Source organism: Pantherophis guttatus, chromosome 6 (genome assembly GCF_059756535.1).
Source record: "Pantherophis guttatus breed Tessera chromosome 6, ASM5975653v1, whole genome shotgun sequence".
Classification (NCBI taxonomy): Eukaryota; Metazoa; Chordata; class Lepidosauria; order Squamata; family Colubridae; genus Pantherophis; species Pantherophis guttatus.
In genome coordinates this window covers 80,187,722-80,212,184 of record NC_142068.1, presented here as the reverse complement: position 1 = coordinate 80,212,184, position 24,463 = coordinate 80,187,722, and the positions used below count along the sequence as shown (strand labels likewise).

At 41.0% G+C, this 24,463-nt stretch overlaps 2 protein-coding genes across 3 annotated transcripts in view; one reads left to right on the top strand and one right to left on the bottom strand.

Moving 5' to 3' along the window:
• TACR2 (tachykinin receptor 2) overlaps positions 1 to 20,905 on the bottom strand; it is a 38,527-nt gene extending 17,622 nt beyond the window's left edge. The window contains exon 1 of one of the 2 annotated variants that reach the window (XM_087871792.1): positions 20,304 to 20,905. In XM_087871792.1, coding sequence (XP_087727918.1) covers positions 20,304 to 20,329 — 26 coding nt within the window. In that variant the 5' untranslated portion in view covers positions 20,330 to 20,905. The remainder of the gene's footprint in view (positions 1 to 20,303) is intronic. The other variant, XM_087871793.1, reaches the window with a different exon arrangement.
• The window catches only part of TSPAN15 (tetraspanin 15), a 31,730-nt gene continuing 27,373 nt past the window's right edge, over positions 20,107 to 24,463 (top strand). The window contains exon 1 of the mRNA XM_060682241.2: positions 20,107 to 20,348. Coding sequence (XP_060538224.2) covers positions 20,250 to 20,348 — 99 coding nt within the window. The 5' untranslated portion in view covers positions 20,107 to 20,249. The remainder of the gene's footprint in view (positions 20,349 to 24,463) is intronic.

Below are 24,463 nucleotides of genomic sequence, written 5' to 3'. Positions count from 1 at the left end.
CAGGAACTTCCCCACTCAAAAGAGGTTCTTTGGCCTCTTAACTGCAAATTCCTCTCTGACCTACTTGGGAGCACAGCACCTTTTACACACAGTAGCAGTGTGTGTTTCAAGGTAAAGTGATCAATATCAGCAAAGGCCAGTGAAAAAATACTTAAAAGTGACTCATAGGAATACGAAAAGTCGAGGAATTAACAGCACCTCAGAGGGAGACAAGACAAACAGTTAAGAAGGCTATAACAGCGGGAAAGTAAAAACTTAGGTGAGAAAAGGAAATGGGGGAATTAGTGCGTTTGATATCTGTAAATATTAACTGTTTAAATGCTCCTAATAAACGTAGTAGGATTTTGAATAAATTAAGAAAGGCTAAGTATGATATTGTCTGTATGCAGGAGACTCATATAAAAAAAGATCAAAACCATTTGTTAGAATGCCGGGCGTTGGGTAAAACTTATACTTCATTAGCAGGTCAAAAAAAAAGAGGGATAGTGGTATATGTACAACATTATTTGAAATCCCAACAGGTTTTTGCTGACCAGGAAGGCCGGGTTCTCATGCTCGAAATAGAAATTGCCCAGTGGAAGTCTTTATTGGTTTGTATTTATGCCCCTAATGACAAACAGAGGACTTTTTATCAAAACTTATATGTTAAATTGGGGGAACTGGAATATGAACATGTCTGTCTAGTGGGGGATTTCAATGCTGTAATGGATAGAATGCAGGATTATGTCCCGGGAAACATACAAGGAAGGTTAAAGGATATTAAGAGAACATTACCAAAAATATGTAATGATTTAAGGGAGGAATTTGGATTACAGGATATATGGAGGTTGAGACATCCCAATAAAAATCAATATACTTATTTCTCTCCCAGACACTACTCGTGGACCCGAATAGATATGATATGGATGTCTCTTGAGTTGAGGGGGCTGGTCTCGGAAGTGGAAATAGGGCCCAATCAGTGGGCGGATCATAACCCGCTAATGGTAACTTGGAAGATCCCACATTGTAGGAAGAGTAGATGGAGAATGAATATAGGTATCCTGAAAGATGAAGAATTCATGAGTAAATTTAAGAAGGAGTTATATCTTTTTTCCAGGAAAATAAGAAAGAGGATACTTCAATATACAATACATGGGATACGGTTAAGGCAGTGATGAGGGGATGGTTAATCAAATATATGATTGACAAACGTAGGGCGGGTAAGAAACACCGAGACAACCTCTTGAATAAATTACAACGGGTGGAAGAAAGGATGCAAAATGGATTAACCCAGACAACATTGATAGAGGAAAGGGAGTACTGGCAACACCAGATTAAATTATTAGATCAAGAGGAATTAGCAAATAAACTAAAGTGGACTAAACAAATTTTTTTTGAAAGGGCGAATAAAACAGGAAAATGGTTGGCTTACCGGCTTAGAAAGGAGCAGGAACAACGGAGAATAGAAGGGCTGAAAGATGTAATTGGGAATTTCCATTGTACTAAGGAAGGCAAGAGAATGGTAGCTCAGGATTTTTTCACACAGCTTTATCAGAAAGGAGAGGAAAATATCTGTGAAATTCGGAAATATTTGGAAAAGACAGACTTGCCTAAAGTCTCGGAAACAATGAAGGAAATTCTTAATGCGGAATTTACAATGGAGGAAGTAGAAACAGTTATGAAAGCACAGGCAAATGGCAAAACCCCGGGTAGAGATGGCCTTCCAGTTGAATTATACAAAATAGTGTTTGACATGATAGGGAGACACATGACGGATTTATTCAATGCGGTTATGAAACAGGCTCAGGTTCCAGTATCTTGGACTGAGGCTTATATTTCTATTATCCCAAAAGAAGGAACTGATCTATCTCTTATTAAGAACTATAGACCAATATCATTACTAAACTCCGATTATAAGATATTTGCGGGGGTTCTTGCAGCTAGGCTTAGCTGCTTCCTTAACCAATTCATTCACTCAGACCAAAACGGCTTCCTTCCTAATAGATATCTACGAGATAATCTTAGAATTATCATGAATACACTAGAATTTTTCGAAAATCACCCGGATAAACAATTAGCTTTAATTTTTGTTGACGCCCAAAAGGCGTTTGACAGAATCAGTTGGGAATTTATGATTTCTCAATTGGAATAAATGGAGTTTGGTGGGAATTTTATTCGGGCAATTCGAGCTATCTACCGGGAGCAGACTGCAAGAGTTCTCATAGATGGAGAGGAGACGGAGAGAATTCAAATTCGTAGAGGTACAAGACAGGGATGTCCCCTTTTCCCATTGCTATTTGTATTAACTTTAGAGCCCCTGCTTAGAGAAGTGAGAGGAAACACGGAAGTAAGAGGAATGAAGATTAGGCAGGAGGAAGTTAAAGTCCAGGTTTATGCAGACGATCTTGTATTTATCTTGGATCAACCACTGGACTCGGGCCTGAAATTATTATGCTTGATTAGAGAGTATGGGAAGGTAGCGGGGTTAAAGATGAATGAAGAAAAAACTAAAATCCTAGTGAAAAATATGACTCAGATGCAAAGGCAACAGCTGGAGCAGTTAATGGGCTTAAGAATAACAAATAAAATTAAGTATCTGGGTATATGGTTGACCCCCAGATGTTCCTCCATAAAGGAGGATAATTATCTTCCTCTTTACAGCCAGATGCTCAGAGACTTAGAAAGATGGAAAAATCTCCAGCTATCAATTTTGGGAAGGGTGGCAACCATTAAGATGTGCGTGTTACCCAAATGGTTATTTCTATTCCAAACAGCCCCGGTAAGGTTGAATAAAGAGTTTTTTACAAATTTGGATAGGAGTATATCTAAATTTATCTGGCAGGGAAAGAGGCCGCGGATTAGACTTAAAATGTTACAAGAACCCAAAAATAGAGGAAGATTTGGACTCCCAAATTGGGAGCTCTATCACCAAGCAGCGAACTTGATTTGGGTGAAAGAATGGATGGTCCTACAAAAGAGACGACTTTTGACATTTGAGGGAGCCGGTCTTCAACATGGCTGGCACTATTTTCTATGGCCGGGAGCATCCGGCCGTCCTAGACACTTTGATGATCACTATTTACGTAGGACGCTTGGGTACACTTGGGAAAAGGTTAGAAGAAGAGTATATTCAAAAGTTCCATGTTGGATTTCGGCGCAGGAAGCTCAGGTTTACCCGACATTGTATAAAGGGGAGAAAACCTTGACGTATGAAGGTTTCTTGGATGTTCAGGGTAATCCGAAGTCACGAGAATTATTAACTCTTCAAGGATATAAGATAGACTGGTGGTCTTATTCTCAAGTGCACTCCAGGTATAAAAAAGATTTACATAGTGAAGGAATCTACCGTAAAAGACAAGAATTGGATAAGATCTTATTAGAAGGAGGGAAAGGGATATTATCTAAATGTTATGCATATTTATTGTCTCTGCAGATAGGACAGGATGTAGTGAAGGATTGTATGATAGCATGGGGGCGAAATTTTGGATATCCCCTTGACTTCCAGCAATGGGAACAGATTTGGTTGAAAAATATGAAATTAACCATGGCCTCCTCATATAAAGAAAACATATATAAAATGGTCTACCGGTGGCATCTCCCCCCGGCGAGATTAGCTAAAATGTTTCCCGGGACATCTGCCTGCTGTTGGAAGTGCGGTTACAGCAATGGAACTTATTTTCACCAATGGCGGACCAGCCCGCAGGCGGTTAAATATTGGAAAAAAATACGGCAATGGATTTTGGAAATTACACAGATTAATTTGGAATTAAGACCTGAGACTTTCCTATTGGGGGCAAAACCTTTGAATGTTAAATCAGATATATGGTTCTTGTTAACTCATATTATCACTGCAGCAAGATTAGCGTATGCGCAGGAGTGGAAAAATCAATACTTACCGATAGATTTGAAAATAATATATAAAATCAATAAGTGTGCGGAATCAGATAGATTAACTAGATTGATCAATGGTAAAAAAGATTCAGAATTTTATAACAGTTGGAAAGTATGGTACGATTGGGTCCAGAAAAGGTGGGATAGAATAGATATATGATGATGTATATATATATGGTGGCAAATATGTATGTATAAAGGAATGATTTTATACTTATGGACAATGTAATCATATTATACCATGGTGGCAGGATTGTATATTTTATTTGTGTATTAGTGTATAGAATATATTAATAAAAATTATTAAAAAAAAAAAAAAAGTGCCAGGAACTTCCCCACTCAAAAGAGGTTCTTTGGCCTCTTAACTGCAAATTCCTCTCTGACCTACTTGGGAGCACAGCACCTTTTACACACAGTAGCAGTGTGTGTTTCAAGGTAAAGTGATCAATATCAGCAAAGGCCAGTGAAAAAATACTTAAAAGTGACTCATAGATAGCATTATATTCTTATACTAAAATTACTGGGAAAGGCTCAAACACAGAGATGGTATTCAACCGGTTCGGGCGAACTGATAGTGGTGACTGTGGGTGGGCCTGGACGTAATGCCGTCCTATTTAGTCATGCTTTTGCCGCTGGGCACATGAACGGAAGGTGTGCGCACGAGCAAGGCACATGTATAGAAGGCCGGGTGCATGTACAGAAGGCGCGCACGAGCGAAGCAAGCGCATGCATGGGAGGGTGAACTGGTGGCAAGAATATGTGAAACTCACCACTGCTCAAACAGTATAAGAGTTAGAAGTGTGGCAAAGCAGAGGACATCTCTAGATCACTGGTGGGTTTCAAAAAATTTTACTACCAGTTCTGTGGATGTGACTTGGTGGGCATGGCATGGCTTGGTGGCTATGGCAGGGGAAGGATATTGTAAAATCTCCATTCCCACTCCACTCCAGGGGATACTGTAAAATCTCCATTCCCTCCCCACTCCAGGGAAGGTTACTGCAAAATTCCCATTGCCTCCTGATCAGCTGGGACCTGGGAGGCAGAGAATAGATGGAGGCACGGCCAGTCAGAATTTTTACTACCGTTTCTCTGAACTACTCAAAATTTCCGCTACCGGTTCTCCAGAACTGGTCAGAACCTGCTGAAACCCACCTCTGCTCTAGATATACAGTGAGTCATTGTTTAATGTCCATTCATTCAGCAACCGTTTGAAGTTGTAACAGTGCTGAAAAAATGGACATATGACCGGTCCACAAACTTAGGACCTTTACATGCTCCTGAAGTCATGTTCAAACTCAAATTCAGACTTGTCTGCATTTACAACTAGCTGCTTGTCTCTGCCCATCCCCCCACTACCCTGGGGCTTTGCACTGTGGCACAAGCACTATTGCAATCTTGTTTTTAGATCTTTTAAATTGACAACCAGTGCAGCTCATAGAGTACGGGAGTCAAATGAGCATGCTGGAGCATAGCAATAATTGCTTGCACTGCTGCTTTATAGAGCCATTGAAGCTTCTAAGTGGTCTTCAAGCTTCATTCAATGTTGAATGTGTTACAATAGTTGAACCATGAAGGGAACAGGGCATGAATGACTGTCTGAAGGGCCTCTGGGTTCTGGAAAGGTTGCAACCAGGAAAGGCAAAAAAATCCTGAGACATCCCAGAAAGAAGGGGTCTTGGGCTCACCATCTCCCAGTTTGCAAAATATTGACAAGGTCCTTCCAAAATCCAGGGGTTTCTGCATGCTTCTAACTTGAAGAAGTGAAGAGTGGTCTATTGGAAGTCCAATCACTTCCAATTTCCCTGGCTCTCAGGTTTTCCACAGCTTTATAACTTTTAACATATCTAGAGGGTTAATTCAGTGAAGTGGGAAACAAAATATTACTTCATCGTCAAGAAGGATAAACTTACTTCTATCCCCCACTCCTTGTTGAAGATTAACTGAAGTTTACACACCTTTCTCCTCCCATTAGTTTGCTCTGATTATAAATGCCATTGTAGCAGACAAATAATTGGAATGAGTTGACAGGGGTTGTAAATCACTAGCATTTACTTATATTTTGTGAACTTTCTTTGCAAATAGCAAGTTGCCTATGCATGAACGCATTTGCAGCTCAGCAGTGTAGCAGAAGGAAATACCTGTGAAAGGTAAGAAGTTGATTGGTGGGTTTTTTTGAACCACTCAAAATTTAAGTTGGCTTTCATCATCTTGCTGGTTCAAACAAAGCAAGATGCAGTCCAGGGTGGTAATAAGTGGAGCAGAGAGATCATACCCCCAAATTTTCTCTTTTTAATCTATTACAGACAGAGCTGAATAATGTAGGGTATCTGTGCAGGAAAGTGTACTTTTACTTACAACTTCTCTTCCCTTCCGGGCCCAGCAGTTCCCTATCTACCCAGCTCACCACAGCTGGTGAGAACATTTCCCATGATCCTGGGGAACCACCTTTGTTCAGCATTGAAATGTTAATGATTTATTTATTAATCACAATTATATACTGCCCATCTCTTTGTATAAGAAACTTGGAGTGACTTGAGGGTAGTCCAGCCCCATTACTACAAGTTAAGCCTACATAATTTTCAGTGGTGGTATTCAGCTGGTTGTATCCGGTTCGGGAGAACTGCTAGCGGCCACTGCAGGCAGCTCTGCTCACCCGCCCAGATGTCATCATGTCCTGTTTTTTGACACTTTGTGCATGCACGGAAGGTCCTGCGCATGCACGGAGGTGGTGCGTGCGCTCCCATTTGCGGACCGGTAGCGAAGGTAAGTGAACACCATCCCTGATGATTTTCTGTCAACTTAAGGACATTAAAAAAAAAAAACAAACTGAGGAAGATATCTCAGTTTCTTTTCTTTTTTTTATTGAAAAAGTTTTAATAGAAGAAAAAACACAATTTTGTGCTTGTGTAAATTTCACATTTCTAATCCAAATCTTTTCCCAAGTCTCCATCATTACTGGCTCTTGAAAATTTTGTGCCTATTTAATCATGCAGTCTTTAACCAGTTCCGTCTCAGAATCTATTTCCAATAAAGCATTATACAACCTTTTGATATGCATTTGTTTTTGATCTCTAATTTGTTTCACCAAATTTTCCTCATTTTGCACAAAACCAGTTTTTTGGTCTTCCTTCCATCTAGCTTGAAGCTGACCATACTGAAACCATGTGTAAATTATACCTTCTTCTCTCAATGTATCTAAAGATTTCAAATATAATACACCCCTTTCCATAACAAGAAGCTCTTTATAGGTAATCACCTCCTGTTTTTGTTCTATACTTATATTTTCTATTGCATGTCTAGGATTTGCCCATACAGGTATCTTATAATTTAACTTATATTGATATTTTTTCCAAACCCTCAACAAAGCATTTCTAAGTATATGGGCCTTAAATACTTTATCCACTTTCTTATCATATAACAAATAAGCATGCCTTCCATATAGTAAATCATAACCTTCTAGATTCAACATTATTCCCTCAGTTAAATTAAACCAATCACTAATTTGTGATAAGATAAGAATAAAGATGAAAATTATACAAGATACACGTGAAAGGGGTGGTCTTAAAATGCCTAATTTAAGATTATATTATGAAGCAGCGGATATCTCAGTTTCTTATAGAGACCAGAGGCCAGTAGGTTCTGACGGGTTCTGGAGAACCGGTAGTGGAAATTTTGAGCAGTTCGTAGAACTGGCAGCGGAAATTTTGAGTAGTTCAGAGAACCGGCAAATACCACCTCTGGCTGGCCCCAGAGTGGGGTGGGAATGGAGATTTTGCAATATCCTTCCCCCAGGAGTGGGGAGGGAATGGGGATTTTGCAGTATCCTTCCCCTGGAGTGGGTGGGAATGGGGATTTTGCAGTATCCTTCCCTTGGAGTGGGGTAGGAATGGAGATTTTGCAGTATCCTTCCACTGCCACGTCCACCAAGCCATGCCCAAAGAACCCATAGTAAAAAAATGTGGATTTCACCACTGCCTGAGGTAATCCACTAATTTCCTTAGAGCTGACCCATTAAGGCAGAGTTTTGATGTGTGTTTTGTTTTCCACACAAGCAGGAGCATCTTTGGGGAGGATCAAAAAAGTCAGGACGGTGGCTTCCAATTCCTCAGCCCTTTTCATGGTTGTAAGGCATACAGAAAAGGAGCAGGGCTTTGATGTCATAGTCTTGGCTGCCATTTTGATTTCTTGACTGCCCCATTCCCTGTGGACACTCCTGCACATAAGCATATAGCTTATTTTGGTCAGAATATACACAGGAGTGGTGGGTTGCCCCCAGTTCGGACCGGTTTGCAAGAACTGGTAGTAAAACCAGCGGGAAGCTCTGCCCACCGACATGGATGTCACCATACGTGATCTGCGCATGCTTCCGATGCGAACCGATAGTAAAGATAAGTAGAACCCACCTCTGGTACACCGTCTCTATAAAAGCAAGATAGTAGCCAAGGACAAAGCTGGAGAAATATCAAGAGTCTTACATGGTCTTAAAGTGCAAAAAAAGTACTTAAAGTTTGTAGAGTACAAACAAAGACGGAATAAACCTATTGAAAAAGGCTAATAAAGATATCCTTCTGGAAATGTGAAACAACATTTGACTAATGTTTAGTGGAATACCAGAAAAGAGTGAATTGTTACCAGCAGTTGTGAGATAGCTCATAATTCTCTTGATGTCCTAATCAGAACGAATCTGAACAAATTATGTAAAACTGGCAAGCATGTTTTTGTAAGATGGTCACAGAAAGTAGATCTTATACAACAGAATAGCACAAAATATACATAGCAGTAGATAAGGAATGTCTACTTACAATTTAGGATTAGATTAAGTTAGTTTTATGCATGTCTACAAGAAGTAAGTATTTTTCAGTTCCATGGGATTTATGACCAGGTAAATGTGCACCATAATCTAGAACTATAACATGAACTCTTTACTACTGTATCTGCACTCAAAACATCTGAATATGCAAGCTTTTACATATTCTTAATAATATTCGTATTCTTCCATATTCATGTAGTTAGTTTTTCATATTCTAAAAACAACTATTTTCTACAATTACATATCGATATTTATTACAGCTGAACACCCACCGGCAGATTTATAGGTGTTGTTTTTATTAATTCCAATGGTAAACTTTTCACCATCGTTTTTCTTACCTCTCCGCAGAGACAGCAGTCATGGAATAAATGCTGACAAACATTGCAGTAACGGGAACAAAATTATGAAAACGGCAGAATCCCTCGCCAAAATACCAGACGTTATGACAGGCATAAATAAAATTAAAAACTGTGTTTAGGGCACTCATAAGCAGATCGGAAAGAGCCAAGTTCACAATGAAATAGTTGGTGACTGTTCTCATTCGCCGATGGGACAGGATAATCCAAATGACGGTGGCATTGCCCACGATCGATGCTGTGACTATCATTAAGTAGGCAATGGCCCAAAGTGCTATTTGCCATCCAGGCTGGTAAAATGTAGTCAGCTCAGTCAAATTAACATCATTCTCAAAAATCTGATCCTTGGAAGTATTGTTTATGCTTGAGAAGGAAACCATTCTCAGTTCTTTCTTCTGCTCAAAAAAACCAAAATCAAGAAATTGGCTGCAATTGACTCGATTTGAGGATCTCAGTCTTAATCAATAGAATAATGAGTTCATCATAATTTTGTAGACTGAATTTAGAAGCAGTTGATTCATCGCATTCCGGTTTTCAGTTGATGCAAATAAACGAGATGAGATTGCTGCTCTTTTACATTCATTTGCTGCTCTTTTACATTCATATTACCACAATTTGTGACAAAAATAATTTTCTTAAAAATGTTGGTGTAATGTGTATGCATGTGAAAGAGAGAGACAGCGAGAGGAGAGAGAGAGAGAGAGAGAGATTAAAGAAGATACTGATAATGCAGCATGGAGTTGATAGACTTTAGTTTGCTCTCCCTTTGCAATTCAGACCATTACGGAAGCAGCCAAATGGGGATGGGAAATCTACACTAGCATTTCAAAAGGAGGTGGAGAGACAAGAGTATACAAAATTATGCACCAAATCAGATTTCAGAAAACCGGTTCCTTGTTGCTCTCCAAAGTTGTTGCATTAATCTATGTTGACTCTACCTTCCGCTTAAAGTGAGAAGTCTCCCAGATTTTACCCTACAAGGATCAAGACTTTAATTCCTTGGGTAATTTGACTTTTTGACTTCAGTGGGAGTTTCAATAAGCAGAATGTGGCCTGTAGAACACGAGAAATATTGCCAGAAGAGCTTGAGAACAGCCCAAAGCCAAGATACAGAAGACAGGAAAGTGATTTAGAAGTCCGAGGAAAACCCATATTTCAAAAAAAACTGCCTACTAACTTTCAAAACATTTCTAGGCAATCCCAGAAAATGTAACCAGGATGTCATGCAGGATATGTTATCTTAGATTCCTAGAATATATTTTCTGCCACCTCTGTACCAGTGGCAGGTTTCAATTTTTTTTACTACTGGTTTTGTAGGCGTGGCTTGGTGGGTGTGGGATGGCTTGGTGGGCGTGGCTTGGTAGGCGTGGCAGGGGAAGGATACTGTAAAATCTCCAGTCCGTCCCCCCTCCAGGGGAAGGTTACTGCAAAATCCCCGTTCCCTCCCGATCAGCTGGGACTCGGGAGGCAGAGAATAGATGGGGGCGGGGCCAGTCAGAGGTGGTATTTAATGGTTCTCCAAACTAATCAAAATTTCCGCTACCGGTTCTCCAGAACTGGTCAGAACCTGCTGAAACCCATCTCTGCTCTGTACTCAAAGGGCTCTTCAGTGTTATTCCAAAACCAAGAAGCAGCTAAGGAAAAACATGTGGTCTCTCTCCACAATATGTATGGATAATATTTATTTATTTATTTATTTATTTATTTATTTATTACATGTATTTATATGCCGCCATTCTCCCGAAGGACTCAGGGCGGCGAACACAAGTTAAGAAACATGTACAATAAAATCCCATTTTAAACCAAATAACTAATTAATAATAAATAATAAAACCTGGAATCAGAGTCAGCCTATTTGCTTGAACAGCCAAATCTTCAGGTCCCGACGGAAGGAGCGGAGATCAGGAGCCGTCCGGAGCTCGGTAAGTAATTCATTCCAGAGGGTGGGAGCACCCACAGAGAACGCCCTACCCCTGGGCACAACAAGATGACATTGGCTTGCCATCGGAACCCTGAGGAGAGCGGCCCTATGTGAGCGAACAGGACGGTGAGAGGCAGGCAGGAGAAGGTCCTGCAATTATCCCCTTGTGTGGGAATTTGTGACAATATGCTTCTGTCAAATAATCTTATATATTGCATTAAAGTTCAAGCAGGTCTGTTGATAATTACATTCACACATTAAGTGTGGTTGGTTTAAAACTTGGTTAGCTTTTTTGTGGTTTAGCATTCTATATGATTATCAAGTTATTTTGTGGTCCAATGTACTGTGCGAATCCAGAAAAACTGGTTAATTCAATATCCATGTTCTGTAAGCATAAGCAAAGTTTGCATTGCATAGTGATTGTAAAAAAAGCTCTCAACATAGAAACACCACTCCCATTATACTAGCAGATTAATACAACTAAAACAAACAAAAACAAACTGATTACGGTAACTTCTACCAAGATTAAAGGAGGAAGTTGCCTTAGCTTAGGATATAGCATGTTACCTATGATGCTGCATTTAATTTTTCCCTTTATGCTGCTATTATCCCAAATGTTTAGTGTTACAGGCTGGGTTTGATTCATATGAATGAATAGTATTGTTCCATCAATTTCACAGGGAATAAATCTGACAAGGTCTCAATTCAGTCCAGTGAGACGCATAACTCCAATTACTTACAAAGAATACAAGTCTTGTATATATTGTAGAAATGATATAACCTTTTGTCTTGTAAATTACTGTCTGAGGAAAACAAGCTAAAACTACACCCTGTATCCCAAGGTTTCCCAGCTTCAATTTCCTTGAGACCTTGGCCAGTTTTCAAACTCATTTGAACAAGATTTTAGGTTTTAGATTTAGATTTAGATGGTTTTAGAATCAATTCATGTAAACCAATCCATAAACAAATTCGAGAACGCACTTACTTAAATTTGAATCTTTAAAATTTCTGATGAAAATACTTTTAGCAACTTTTGAGATTTCAACTAAAATGAATTTATATTTATATCTTACTTCCTGGATTTAATGGATTCTTAATGATTATTTTAAACAGCTGAACAGTATTTCCAATGGTAATTGCATGCTTTGATGGAAAGTTTCAAAACTCAGCTGTTAGGTTTTATTGCTGGGCTTAAGCACTAAGGGGAGGTCTTCCTTAGGTTTAGCAGAAAGATTCTGCTCTGCTACTAAAGAAAGAAAATACATTTAAAGGTCACATGTAGGAAGTCCAGAAGAATTTCAAGCAAGTTTTTTTATTTTTGCACAATGGAATTATTTATAAATCTTTAGCACAATTTATCAAGTAATACTAAAGTTTTAAGATACAGAGATGACCTGTGAATATAATTAAAAGAAGTGTGTTAGTAAACACAGGGGTTTTGTTAAAAGCTAAGTATAAGATTCAATGAGATGGACCATGTATAAAACCTGAAAGCTACTCAAATATGTTAATATTAGACACTGACACATTTCACAGCTCCTGTAATGCTGGTTATTTATTCTCAATCCCTTCATTCATTAGCTTGCTTGTTGGCAACGGGGCAAGAACAAATTCTGCAGTTGTTGGCCATATCAATGAGCTATTCTCCCTCAAGAAAATAGCTTTTTTGTGTAAGGCCTGAAGTGACACATTTCTCTCTTTTAGCTAGGTTAATATCAATCATGCTAGCTAAATGACATCATAACATTTCACTTTTTTCCTTTGAATTCAGCATGGGGATATAATGAGAATGAGAATGAGAATAATAATAATAATAATAATAATAATAATAATAATAATAATAATGATGATGATGATGATGATGATGATGATGATGATGATGATTTTTGCCCTATAGAAAATTTTATTATGAGAAAAAGATTCTAACTGCAGGTTCTTTAGGCACCAACAATATATTCCACAGTGCTGGTGTAGATAATGCTACAATGCAATAAACCTTTAATGTTGTGAAAACATTTTTCATCCTATCTGCTCTTAAAAAGTTCCCTGCCATAAATCTCAAAAGAAACAGGCCCAAGCCAAGAGCTCCAAATCATTGCCAAACATAATAAAAGTGACCTCCACAGCAACATCCAGATCTTAAAGCACATTTACAGGTAAGTGGAGGTAAGAGCGTGTATTAAGGATTACCTTAATTAATTAATTAATCCATGCATATATTTCTCCACCTTATTGCATCTGCAAATAAGTTGCTTGGCAGCTCTGTTTTGGATATCTTGGTCCATTCTGGGAAAGGAGGGGTCAGGGAATCCCTTGCAAGATCGTTATGAGGCTTATGCTAGACACACTGATGGACAGAGTTGCTGAGATTTGCTTGGAGATGGGACTTCAACAGTGGTGGGTCGCTACTGGTTCACCCCGGATCAGGCGAACCAGTAGTGGCAGTGGCGGGAGGCTCCGCCCACCCACGCATCATGTGCACGTGCCCACAAGCAAACCAGTAGCAATGGATTTTGAAACCCGCCCCTGGACTTCAACTGTGCTGGTCTTCTCAAGATGATTGGGATCCAGTCTTATCCAGTTACCTGGGCAGAGTTTGATCTGCTTCATCCTGAGGAAGTGAATAGGATCCTTAGGAGGTTGAATTCCACCCCTTATTAGATCCCTGTTCTTTCTGGTTTGTCTTGGCTGGATTCAAGTGAAGATGAGGTCTCTTTCCAGGAGGTGGTGGCTCTGCCCCAGTGGTGGAATTCAAATTTTTTTACTACCGGTTCTGTGGGCGTGGCTTGGTGGGCGTGGCAGGGGAAGGATACTGCAAAATCTCCGTTCCCACCCTACTCCAGGGGAAGGATACTGCAAAATCCCCATTCCCTCCCCATTCCTGGGGGAAGGATATTGCAAAATCTCCATTCCCAACCCCACTCTGGGGCCAACCAGAGGTAATATTTGCCGGTTCTCCGAACTACTCAACATTTCCGCTACCGGTTCTTCAGAACCTGTCAGAACCTGCTGAATTTCACCCCTGCTCTGCCCACCTTCAAGGAGGTAGTGGTATTGCCCTCTCCGCAGAGGTCATCACTAGACCCATCTGTACTTGGCAACTTTCGTCCACTCTCCAAATTTCTCTTTTAGCTTGTAACTCCAAAAAAAGACGCGGATTATCTGGTTCTGTGGCAGAGAAGGTACAGGTGGAGTTTAGCCCCGAGACAGTATTGACTGCACATTCTGATGATCTCTGGTGGGCTCAGGATGGGGCTGATACATCTTTCCTAGATATCTCGTGTCTTTCAGTACAATCCATCCTGGTGTCCTTCTGAACTAGTTGAGAGGGTTGGGAGTGGGAGGCACTGTTCTTCAGTGGTTCTGCTCTTCCTTCTGGAGTCAGTCAGTATTGATACTGGGGAGAGATCCAGTCCTAGGTCCCTGCTTTGTGGGTGCTCTGGAGCTCAACTCTCTCCCCTCTCCTATTAAACATCTACATGAAGCTGCTGGGTGAGCACATCTGCGGGCATGGAGTTAATTATCATCAGGATGCTTTTTAATTTATTTCTTCACTTTCTATAGCTGTCCATCTCAGCCGAGTGACTCTGGGTGTCTTACAATTCTAAAACTATAAAACAGTTAAAACACTAAAAACATTAAAACATGTTACACTTCTTGGCCAGATCATCCAAGTAATGCTGCTGAGATGCTTCCACGGTGCCTTGTGGCTATGCAGGGTTGGGAGAAGAACAAATTGGGCTGAATTCTGACATCCGGGGTGGGTTCCACTTACCTTTATTACTGGTTTGCAACAGAAGCTTCTGCGCATGTGCAGATCGTCTGTGATGATGTCGGGGTGGGTGGGTGGAGCCTCCCATTACTACCTGTTCGCAAGAACCGGACCTAACCGAGAGCAACTCGCCACTGTCTGACATGATTGAATGGTTGTGGGTTTAGCAGCCACCATAACTAGTAATTGTCCATTGGTAACCCTGAATTTGACTCAGTGTGCAATCTGGGCTTTCTCTTGGACTCTCAGCCTATTTTCAAGGAGCAGGTGACAGCCATGGCCATGAGAGCATCCTGCGTGCAAGGTATGCTCATTCATGGATTCGGAGGCACTGCTTATGGTCACTTACATCTTACTCACCTCCTGATTGCACTACTACACACATTCTATATGAGTCTGCCCTTGAAGAGCATTCAGAAGCTTTAACTGGTCCAGAAAGCAGCAGCATATGTAGTTTTGGATGTACTCCAGTGTAACACACTGCTACACAAACTGCACTGACTCCTAGTAGGTTTCTGGGTGTTATTCAAGGTACTGGTTATCATCTTAAAACTGTACATGGCATGGGACCCAGTTACTGGAAGAATCATGCATCCCCAGTGGCATTTGCCTGTTTCCCCAAAGTTGGTTCCCCCATATTTGGCCCCAGGTATCATCTCTAAAAATATCATCTGGCAGGTCCCCTGAAGTGTACCTTCTCTATTATGGTGCCTACCTCCTGGAACAGCTTCCCCCTTCAAATGTGGACAACCCTTTCTCAACTGACCTTTTGCAAAGTTGTGAAGATCTGGACCTTCCCAGGCATTGGGGTTGGGAAATTTACAGATTAATACAGATTAACAGAGTTGGAAGGGACCTTGTAGGTCATCTAGTCCAACCCCCTGCCCAAGCAGGAGACCCTACACCATTTCTGACAGATGGCAGCCCAGTCTCTTCTTGAAAGCCTCCAGTGATGAAGCTCCCACAACTTTAATCTAGAGTCTCAACATCTTTTTTATAGTGTGGTGACCAAAACTGGATGCAGTATTCTAGGTGTGGTCTTACTAAGGCTTTATAAAGTGGTATTAGCACCTCAGTTAATCTTGATTGAATCCCTCTCTTAATGCAAATTAGGATTGCATTGGCTTTTTTGGCTGCTACTGCACACAGTTGGCTCATATTTAATTGGTTGTCAACTAAGACTCCAAATTTATTTTTATTTATTTATTTTTATTTATTAGATTTGTGTGCTGCCCATCACATTTTGAGGCAACTCTGGGTGGCTTACAAATTGGTAATCATTAAAATGATAAAACAAAAACTAATAACAAGAATAATAATTTACAATTAAAAATGGAGAGGATGGAGAAGTTTACAATTTACTTTTATTTACAATTAAAAGATGGGGAAAAGTTACCATGGGAAACCTGAAATGAGTGGCTGAGTCTAGTGGTTAGGTATTTTTCTTGAGCCTTGGTCCAGTTTTAGTTGCTTTGTCTGAAATACTGTTTTGGATTTGTTTGCCGCCCAGTTTCTTGGATAGAGGGGCCATATAAATTGGATGAATGAATGAATGAATGAATAAATGCTTGAATAATGGGCGTCCATGTTGGTGACATTCTTGTGACAAAATTTTCACAATGCAACAAGCGGTTCCTTTAGGTGCTAGAGGAAATAATTATGACTTTGAATTATAAAGAAGAGGGAAAACAGATGTAACTTCAAAGTTGGTGTGGAAATAGTCTAATCAGTTTCCTTCAACTACCACAAACGAGAAATTCAAATTCATTTTACCACATTTAAAAGTGTTCCTGTCTGCATCAACCCTGCTCTACTGTGAAATTTCTGTTCTATTATGTGGATGAGGTATTTTAGCTTAGGCCCAGCCAAGCGTTTAATTTTTTAAAACCATCCTATTTAGATTTTTTTCAAAGATGTTTTGTGATTAAAAAAAAAATTGAAGGAAAGCCAGTTTAATTACTTGGAAAGGAAGGAGTGGAGATGTAAATTAAACAAATATCTGGGAAGATGTAGACTCTATAGACCAGAAGACTTCATGCTTTGAGGCTATAAATATATGTGTATAAAAGAGTTTCATGTGTAACTTCCCCATTGAAATGTACAGGTGGAAGCAATAAAAAAGAAACACTTTTTCTGTGTAAACCTTCAAAGTGATATTCATGTTCTGCCACCTTTATTATCTTTACTTTTCATTTTCTTAATGTGGTTCTGCAAAATGAGATTTCTTGTACCCATGCTGTCTGATCGTACTCATGGTAACCGAACTGGTGTCTATGGAAATTCTCAGTCATCCCGGTCATGGTTGTCCCAAAGATGCTTTTTCAAGAAGCAACTGGACTTCCTTGTTTCTCTTCTCATCCAAGAAGCTTCTTTAGCTCTGAAGAGATGAGAAGCGAAAAGTCTTCAAAGAAAAAACAGAAAGTCCAGTTGTCTCTTGAAAAATGACCTTTGGGGCAGGGGTGGGCTTCAAAAATTTTAGCAAGGGGTTCTCTGCCTGGTTGCTGGGTGGGTGTGGCCATGGTGGGCGTGGCCTAGTCAGCCTCCTGCACCATGGTGGTGGGGGGCATTTTTGCCTCCTAGGTCTCCAGAGGCTTTTTACGAGCCTCCAGGAGGGTGAAAACGGCCTCCCCAGGTTCCGGAGGCCCTCTGGAAGCCGGAAACAGGCCTGTTTCCAGCCTTTCCGAACTTCTGGTAGGCCCATTTTTCCCTGAGCCTCCACGTGTGCCCTGTACTTACCTGCATCCAAAATGGGCTGCGGGAGTCTCCTGGGAGGGGTGGGGCGGGGTGGGCGGGGCCAGCCAGGAATGGGATTTGGAGGTTCTCCGAACTGCACAGAACCTTAGCTAGAGGTTCTCCCAAACCCCTGCAAACCCCCAGCAGCCCACCCCTGCTTTGGGGTCCCTTCTAACTCTGTTATTCTTGATATACTAACATTAATTTCTTTGAACTTTTAAGACAGTGTGCTCTTCTACGTGTACCTAAGAGCTCACTCTTAAAAGGTTAGCAGAAGCAAGTGAAGTGACTTTCACTCCATACAGGTGTAGAATCTTGTAGATCTCTTTCCGCCAAGTTTAGTAGAAATAAATGGGTAGCATTTAATGGGAAGATTAGATGACTGACCCAGAAGGACCAAGTCTTCAAAGAAAAACAAGGAAGTCCAGTTGCCTCTTGAAAAAGCACCTTTGGAATAACCAAACTGGTCTTCCCGAGCAGCCATCCTGAACACTGTCACCCAGTTGTGGATCTCAAATAGAGGAGTGGGGGACTTGGAGCAGTTGTGCCCTGGAAAGCTTGGATTAGTGATCACTAAGCTCACTTCCAGAAACTCTGATTCTACAATATGTTGTTGTTAGCTGAGAAGTTGTGTCTGACCCATTGCGACCCCATGGAAAATGTTCCTCCAGGCCTTCCTGTCCTCTACCATCCTCCGGAGTCCATTTAAACTCACGCCGACTGCTTCAGTGACTCCATCCAGCCACTTTATTCCCTGCCATCCCATTCTTCTTTTGCCCTCAATCATTCCCAATGTTGGAAGAAATGTCCTTCTGGGTTCAGTTCCAAGTGGGGAGAAAGACACTGGAAACATGGTAGCTGCTTGGAAAGATGGTTTTAATGGTGGACAGGATCACATGCCTTGAAGATCTTGGGTGAAGAAAAAAAAAGGGCAGAGATGCTGAGAGTGCCTGAGTTTTATACCATCTCTGGGCTTTTGAATTTGAGCTTGTGTTCTGATTGGTTATCAGACGCACATGGAGCCATGCAGGGGTAACTTTGTAGGTTGTGTTTTTGAGTCCCAAGCTTGGTTGAGCCTTGCTGGGTTATGATGTAATGAAAGGGCGTTGGGCAATTCCGATCATGGCTCTGCCTGAAGTAGGTAGATCTTTGTCAGTGGTGGGTTTCAAAAATTACTACCGGTTCTATGGGTGTGGCTTGGTGGGCATGGCATGGCTTGGTGGGCTTGGTGGTTTGGTGGACCTGGCAGGGGAAAGATACTGTAAAATCTCCATTCTCTCCCCACTCCAGGGGAAGGTTACTGCAAAATCTCCATTTCCTCCCAATCAGCTGGGACTTGGGAGGCAGAGAATAGATGGGGGTCAGTCAGCATTTTTACTACTGGTTCTCCGAACTACTCAAAATTTCCGCTACTGGTTCTCTAGAAGTGGTCAGAAGCTGCTGAAACCCACCTCTGATCTTTGTTATGTAGAATAGACTGGCCCAGGCCTTAATGCCCCATTGACAAAGGTGGGAGGGGTGGGGCTGAGTTTCTGCCTCCCTTTTAGGGTAACTATTCTGCCCTTTTAATATCTCCTAAAATATCTCATTTTTCTAGGAGAGGGGTGGCTGCTGACTTCCTACACCAGCATTAGGCTCTTCTCCAGTGACTCCTTCCTTCTCATTAAGTGGCCAATCTACAATATAATGTATTGTATATTGGAGGTGGTGGTGACTCTTTGAGAGCTGTATGCAACGAGATTAGATTAGATTAGATTAGATTAGAGTAGAGTAGAGTAGAGTAGAATAATAGAATAGAATAGAATAGAATAGAATGCATTCAAAGCGACAATAAAGTGATTCTCAAATTCTAAGGATTCCAAACACATTTTTCTAGGAGAGGGGTGGCTGCTGACTTCCTACACCAGCATTAGGCTCTTCTCCAATGACTCCTTCCTTCTCATTAAGTGGCCAATCTACAATATAAGGTAGTGTATATTGGAGGTGGTGGTGACCCTTTGAGAGCTGTATGCAACGAGATTAGATTAGATTAGATTAGATTAGATTAGATTAGATTAGATTAGATTAGATTAGATTAGATTAGATTAGATTAGATTAGATTAGATTAGGGTAGGGTAGGGTAGAGTAGAGTAGAGTAGAGTAGTAAATAGAATAGAATAGAATAGAATAGAATAGAATAGAATAGAATAGAATAGAATAGAATAGAATAGAATAGAATAGAATAGAATTCTTTATTGGCCAAGTGTGATTGGACACACAAGGAATTTGTCTTTGCTGCATACGCTCTCAGTGTACATAAAAAGACAAGATAAATTCGTTAAGAATCATTAAGTTACAATACTTAATAATAGTCCTAGGGTGCAAATAAGCAATCAAATCATACTAGGAAACAATTCCTTTTAACGCATGCCGATAAGTCTGCATTCAAAGCCACAATAAAGTGATTCTCAAATTCTAAGGATTCCAAAGGGCGCTTTGGAAATAGGGATTCACTCGGGACCCAACCAAGCCTAGCCCAGACTTCCCAGTCCCGGCCTTCATCTGAAGCGCTTCCTTTCCGACACGACACGAGACCTGCGGACCTCCGACACTCAGGCCGTCGTTTCCAGCCGCCGCAGCCCAGCTTTCCAGCCCGAGCAGGGCGCGCCCATCCCTCCTCCCGAGAGCTGCTCTGCCGCGCTCGGCCACGCAGGCCCGGCTGGCGCAGGCGAGCCGCCGCCGCCGCCAGCGTCGCCGCCTCTGGGCTGGCTGGCAGGGAGAGCCGCAGGTGGCGGCGGGCGGGCGGCGATGGCGGCGCGGGGAGACTCGGAGCAGGTTCGCTACTGCGCGCGCTTCCCTTACCTCTGCCTCAAGTTCACGCTCGTCATTTACTCCACCGTCTTTTGGGTGAGTTGCGAGAAACGGCGGCTGCCATAGACGCCCCCGGGGAGTTGGGAGCCGGGACCGGCTGGGGAAGGGCGGAAAGCGGACGGAGCCGGAACGGGGGGGGGCATTCGCCTCGCTGCCCCCGAACTGCGCGAGGGATGCTCGGGGAGTGGTGGGGGGAAAAGGCGCCGCTTCCCAAAACCCGGGAGGGCCACACCAAACACACACACACACAGGTGGTTGTTTCGGAGAGGCGGAGACTTTTCCTGAGGGAAACGCCGCGCCTGGCGCGGGTGAAACTAGGCTGGAAGGCTGCGGGAGTTTGTGCCGGCGGAGGAGTCGGTCGGCCGGTCGGAGTTTCCGCGCACTTTGGAGAGCTGGTGCGCGGAGGGGAGGCCGAGCGTGGCTCGGTCTCCGTTGGAAATCCGCGGTCTGAGGCGGCCTCGCCCGGTCGTGGGGGGTGGGGGGTTGAAAGCGCAACAACGTCGTCCCTGCAAATAGAGGAGACGGCCGGCCGTTCAGTTGTGAGGCGCAAAGCGAGTGTGCGGCTCGGCTCGTTTGGGGCACTTCACGAGGAGACTTTTATTTATTTATTTATTATTTATTTATTTTATTAATTAAATTTATATACCGCCCTATTCCTAAGGGACTCAGGGCGGTGAACAGCGAACGATAAAAATACATGTAATACAAACGTTAATAATAAAAAAGCCAATTAAAATATACTAAACATTCTGGTCCTAGATAATTCAAGACATCCCAGTTTAAAATAAAATCAAAAAGCAATATAAAGGGAAACTTTAACGGCATGCTGGCCCTTGTCAGGAGCCCCGTTATTTGTTTTTTTCCCCCCCAAAGGGAATTAATTCCTTTTGGTTTCTTATACTGCTTTGCTTTCGAATTTCTATTTAATTTACTCTCCGTCGTGTGTTCTAAGTACTTTTTAGTTTCATCTTTAGACACACACACACACACACACACACACACCCGCCGCCCCGGTTGTATTTGCATTGTGTTGGTTAATGAAGATGGATTCTGAGTTGAATTTCTCAGCGAAATGTTTCTAAGCAGCACCAAAATGTTGCTGCATTCACTGTCATTTAATTGACTTAAATACTGTAGTTGAAAATAACTACAGTATTTAAGTCAATTAAATGACAGCGCGGCAACGTTTTGGTGCTGATTAGAAACATTTCCCTGAGAAATTCAACTCAGAATCCATCAAATTTAAATCCATCAAATACAGGAACAAGTTATCAATCAGATTTTACTCTCAGGGAGAAACGAGGAGCATAAATGTCCTACTTGGGGCTAAAGGACAACTCATTTTTTTTTTTTAAAAATGTGTTTATTTAAAAAGACCTACAGCCTTTATGTTTTGTATAATAAAATCTTGAGGCGGTATGTCTTTCAGATGGCTAATTTAAAAAGAGGGATTATTGTTTTAAAAAATTAAGTAAATCAAATTAGGCATACTTTTAAAATAATGTTAAAAGAATAAAAGAATAAATTATTAATTTGTAGTGTATATTATGATAAATAATAAAAATATAGTATCTATATCTAATTCTATCTATCTATCTATCTATCTATCTATCTATCTATCTATCTATCTATCTATCTGTATATTCTCTAGCATGCTTCAAGCTAGCATGCTTCAAGATAGGTGGACTTCAACTCCCAGAATCCCCCAGCCCGCATGATTTAAGATGGGTGGGCTTCAACTCCCAGAATCCCCCAGCCCGCATGATTTAAGATGGGTGGGCTTCAACTCCCAGAATCCCCCAGCCCGCATGATTTAAGATGGGTGGGCTTCAACTCCCAGAATCCCCCAGCCTGCATGATTTAAGATGGGTGGGCTTCAACTCCCAGAATCCCCCAGCCTGCATGATTTAAGATGGGTGGGCTTCAACTCCCAGAATCCCCCAGCCCGCATGATTTAAGATGGGTGGGCTTCAACTCCCAGAATCCCCCAGCCTGCATGATTTAAGATGGGTGGGCTTCAACTCCCAGAATCAGCCAGCCAGCAGGCTTTAAAAGGGGTGAACAACTCATATACACATATGTATGTATGTATGTATGTATGTATGTATGTATGTATAAATAAATAAATAAATAAAATATGTCTTTTGGGGAATGTATCTTGAGAAGCAGGTCATAGCAGTGGGCAACAAGGGTCTTTGCTCAATGCCAGTTGCTCCCATTCCTGGATGGAGAGTTTCTGCTTGCTGTCACTCATTAGTAATCCATCATTTGGATAACTGAATTGTGTTCTACATGAAGCTGCCCTTGAAAAGCCTCTGGAAGCTTCAGTTGGTACAGAATGCAGCAAGTGGATGCATCTTTGTCCATCTGTGTAGGACCAGTGCTTAGTGATCTTAGTAAGCTTCCGGGTACAATTCAAAGTGCTGGTTGTCATCTATAAAACTCTACATGGAATAAGACTAGGTCATTTGTGGGACCCGCTCTCTTCAGTGGCATCTGCCTGTCCCACACGGATGGGCAAGTTTGGGGTAACTTCCCTGGAGCAAGGTCATCTGGCAGGACCCAGGAGGTCAGCTTTTTCCTTTACTCCACCCAGTTTCTGAAATGATCTCCCCCCACTTCCCTGATATATGGTTTGCCCTGATCCCATTGGCCTTTAGAAAGGGGAAAAACTATAGTTCTCTCCCAGGAATTGGGGCAAGTTCATTGGGGTTCCCACCTGGAGGGATGTAACAGAAATTTGATATCTGGTTGCTTATTATTATTATTAGTTTTCTTTTGTTTTCTTTCCCAGAGTCACAATCTTTCAAGTTGGGCAACTACATCAATTTCAAAGATATATAAATTGGGAGACAAATGTAAAATGTGGAACAATTAGTCATGTAGATCCTTTGATGTTTACACTACATCATAAAATATATTATTACTTTGTTTGGATTTAGTACTCTTTTTTTCCCCTCTCCTATTTTATTTTCCTTGAGCTGAATATAGATAAATTTTGGTGGGAACGATTCGTGGGCTAGTACTGATTTAAAACGCTTTGCGCATTGCTGATGTCATTGAAACAAACAAGTAAACAAATAGTTATGAATATTCATGAATAAAATCTATTGTTGATAAGACGTGTTATTGTGATTGTAGAAACTCCAGGCTCTTGTGTGATGAGGAATACCGTTCAAATATCATTACTTTCACATTCTTTTTCCTCTGTGTAATGCCATACTTTCCAATATAGTTGCAATTTACAGCTGTTTAGAGGCTTTTTGCATGTTGCACAATTGTAATGAAATTATTGTGAATTGTTGATTAATTAACCATCAAATACAGATAATATTAGCTGTCATGAGTAGATATTATTAAAACATAGCTGACAGTGGATTGATTGTTTTTGGCTCTCTCTATATATATCGTTGTGATTTATGAAGTAGTTAATGAAACTAAGCTACGTCTGCTTCTTATGTTGATCAGTCAACACTGACTCCTGAGGATTACAGAGATTAGTCCATGCATTTTTTTTGACATTTTCAGAAGCAATTCTTGCACATTCTTCCTAGGGCTGAAAGAGTGACTGACCCAGATGAAGGATTAGAACTCACAGTTTTCCCAGCTTGTAAAACTGCAATTTAACACCCCTTTTCTTTTTAGAGCAGTTTTTTCTCAAATGCTTTGCTCTCAGGATGCTTTCCCGTTTTTAAAAATTACGGAGGACTCCAAAAGAGCTTTTATTTGGATAAGTTATGTTTATTGATATTTACTATATTAAAATTAAAAATGGAGCTTTCATAGAAATTTACTGACTCATGAAAAATTACAATATTTTTCATGAAAAAAAATATTTTTAATAAATAAAAAATAATGTGGAGTTACATTGTTATAAATTTTTGCCAAATCTTCAATAACTGGCAAATAATTTTGACTTCATGGACCCCTCAGAGGATTTTGAAAGATTCCTAGGTCTCCTCTGACAACTCTTTAAGAAACACTGATTTAGAGTAAGATCCTAATGCTTGTTTGTAAAAAGTAAACCTATTAATTTTTTTAAAGCCAGGTCTGATGTTGTGTCCATCTCCTGTTTAGTAAACTAATATTAAACTAAATTTTCTGATGAATCAGGGAAATGTTCTTTCTGTAGTCAATCAAGTTTGTGGTAG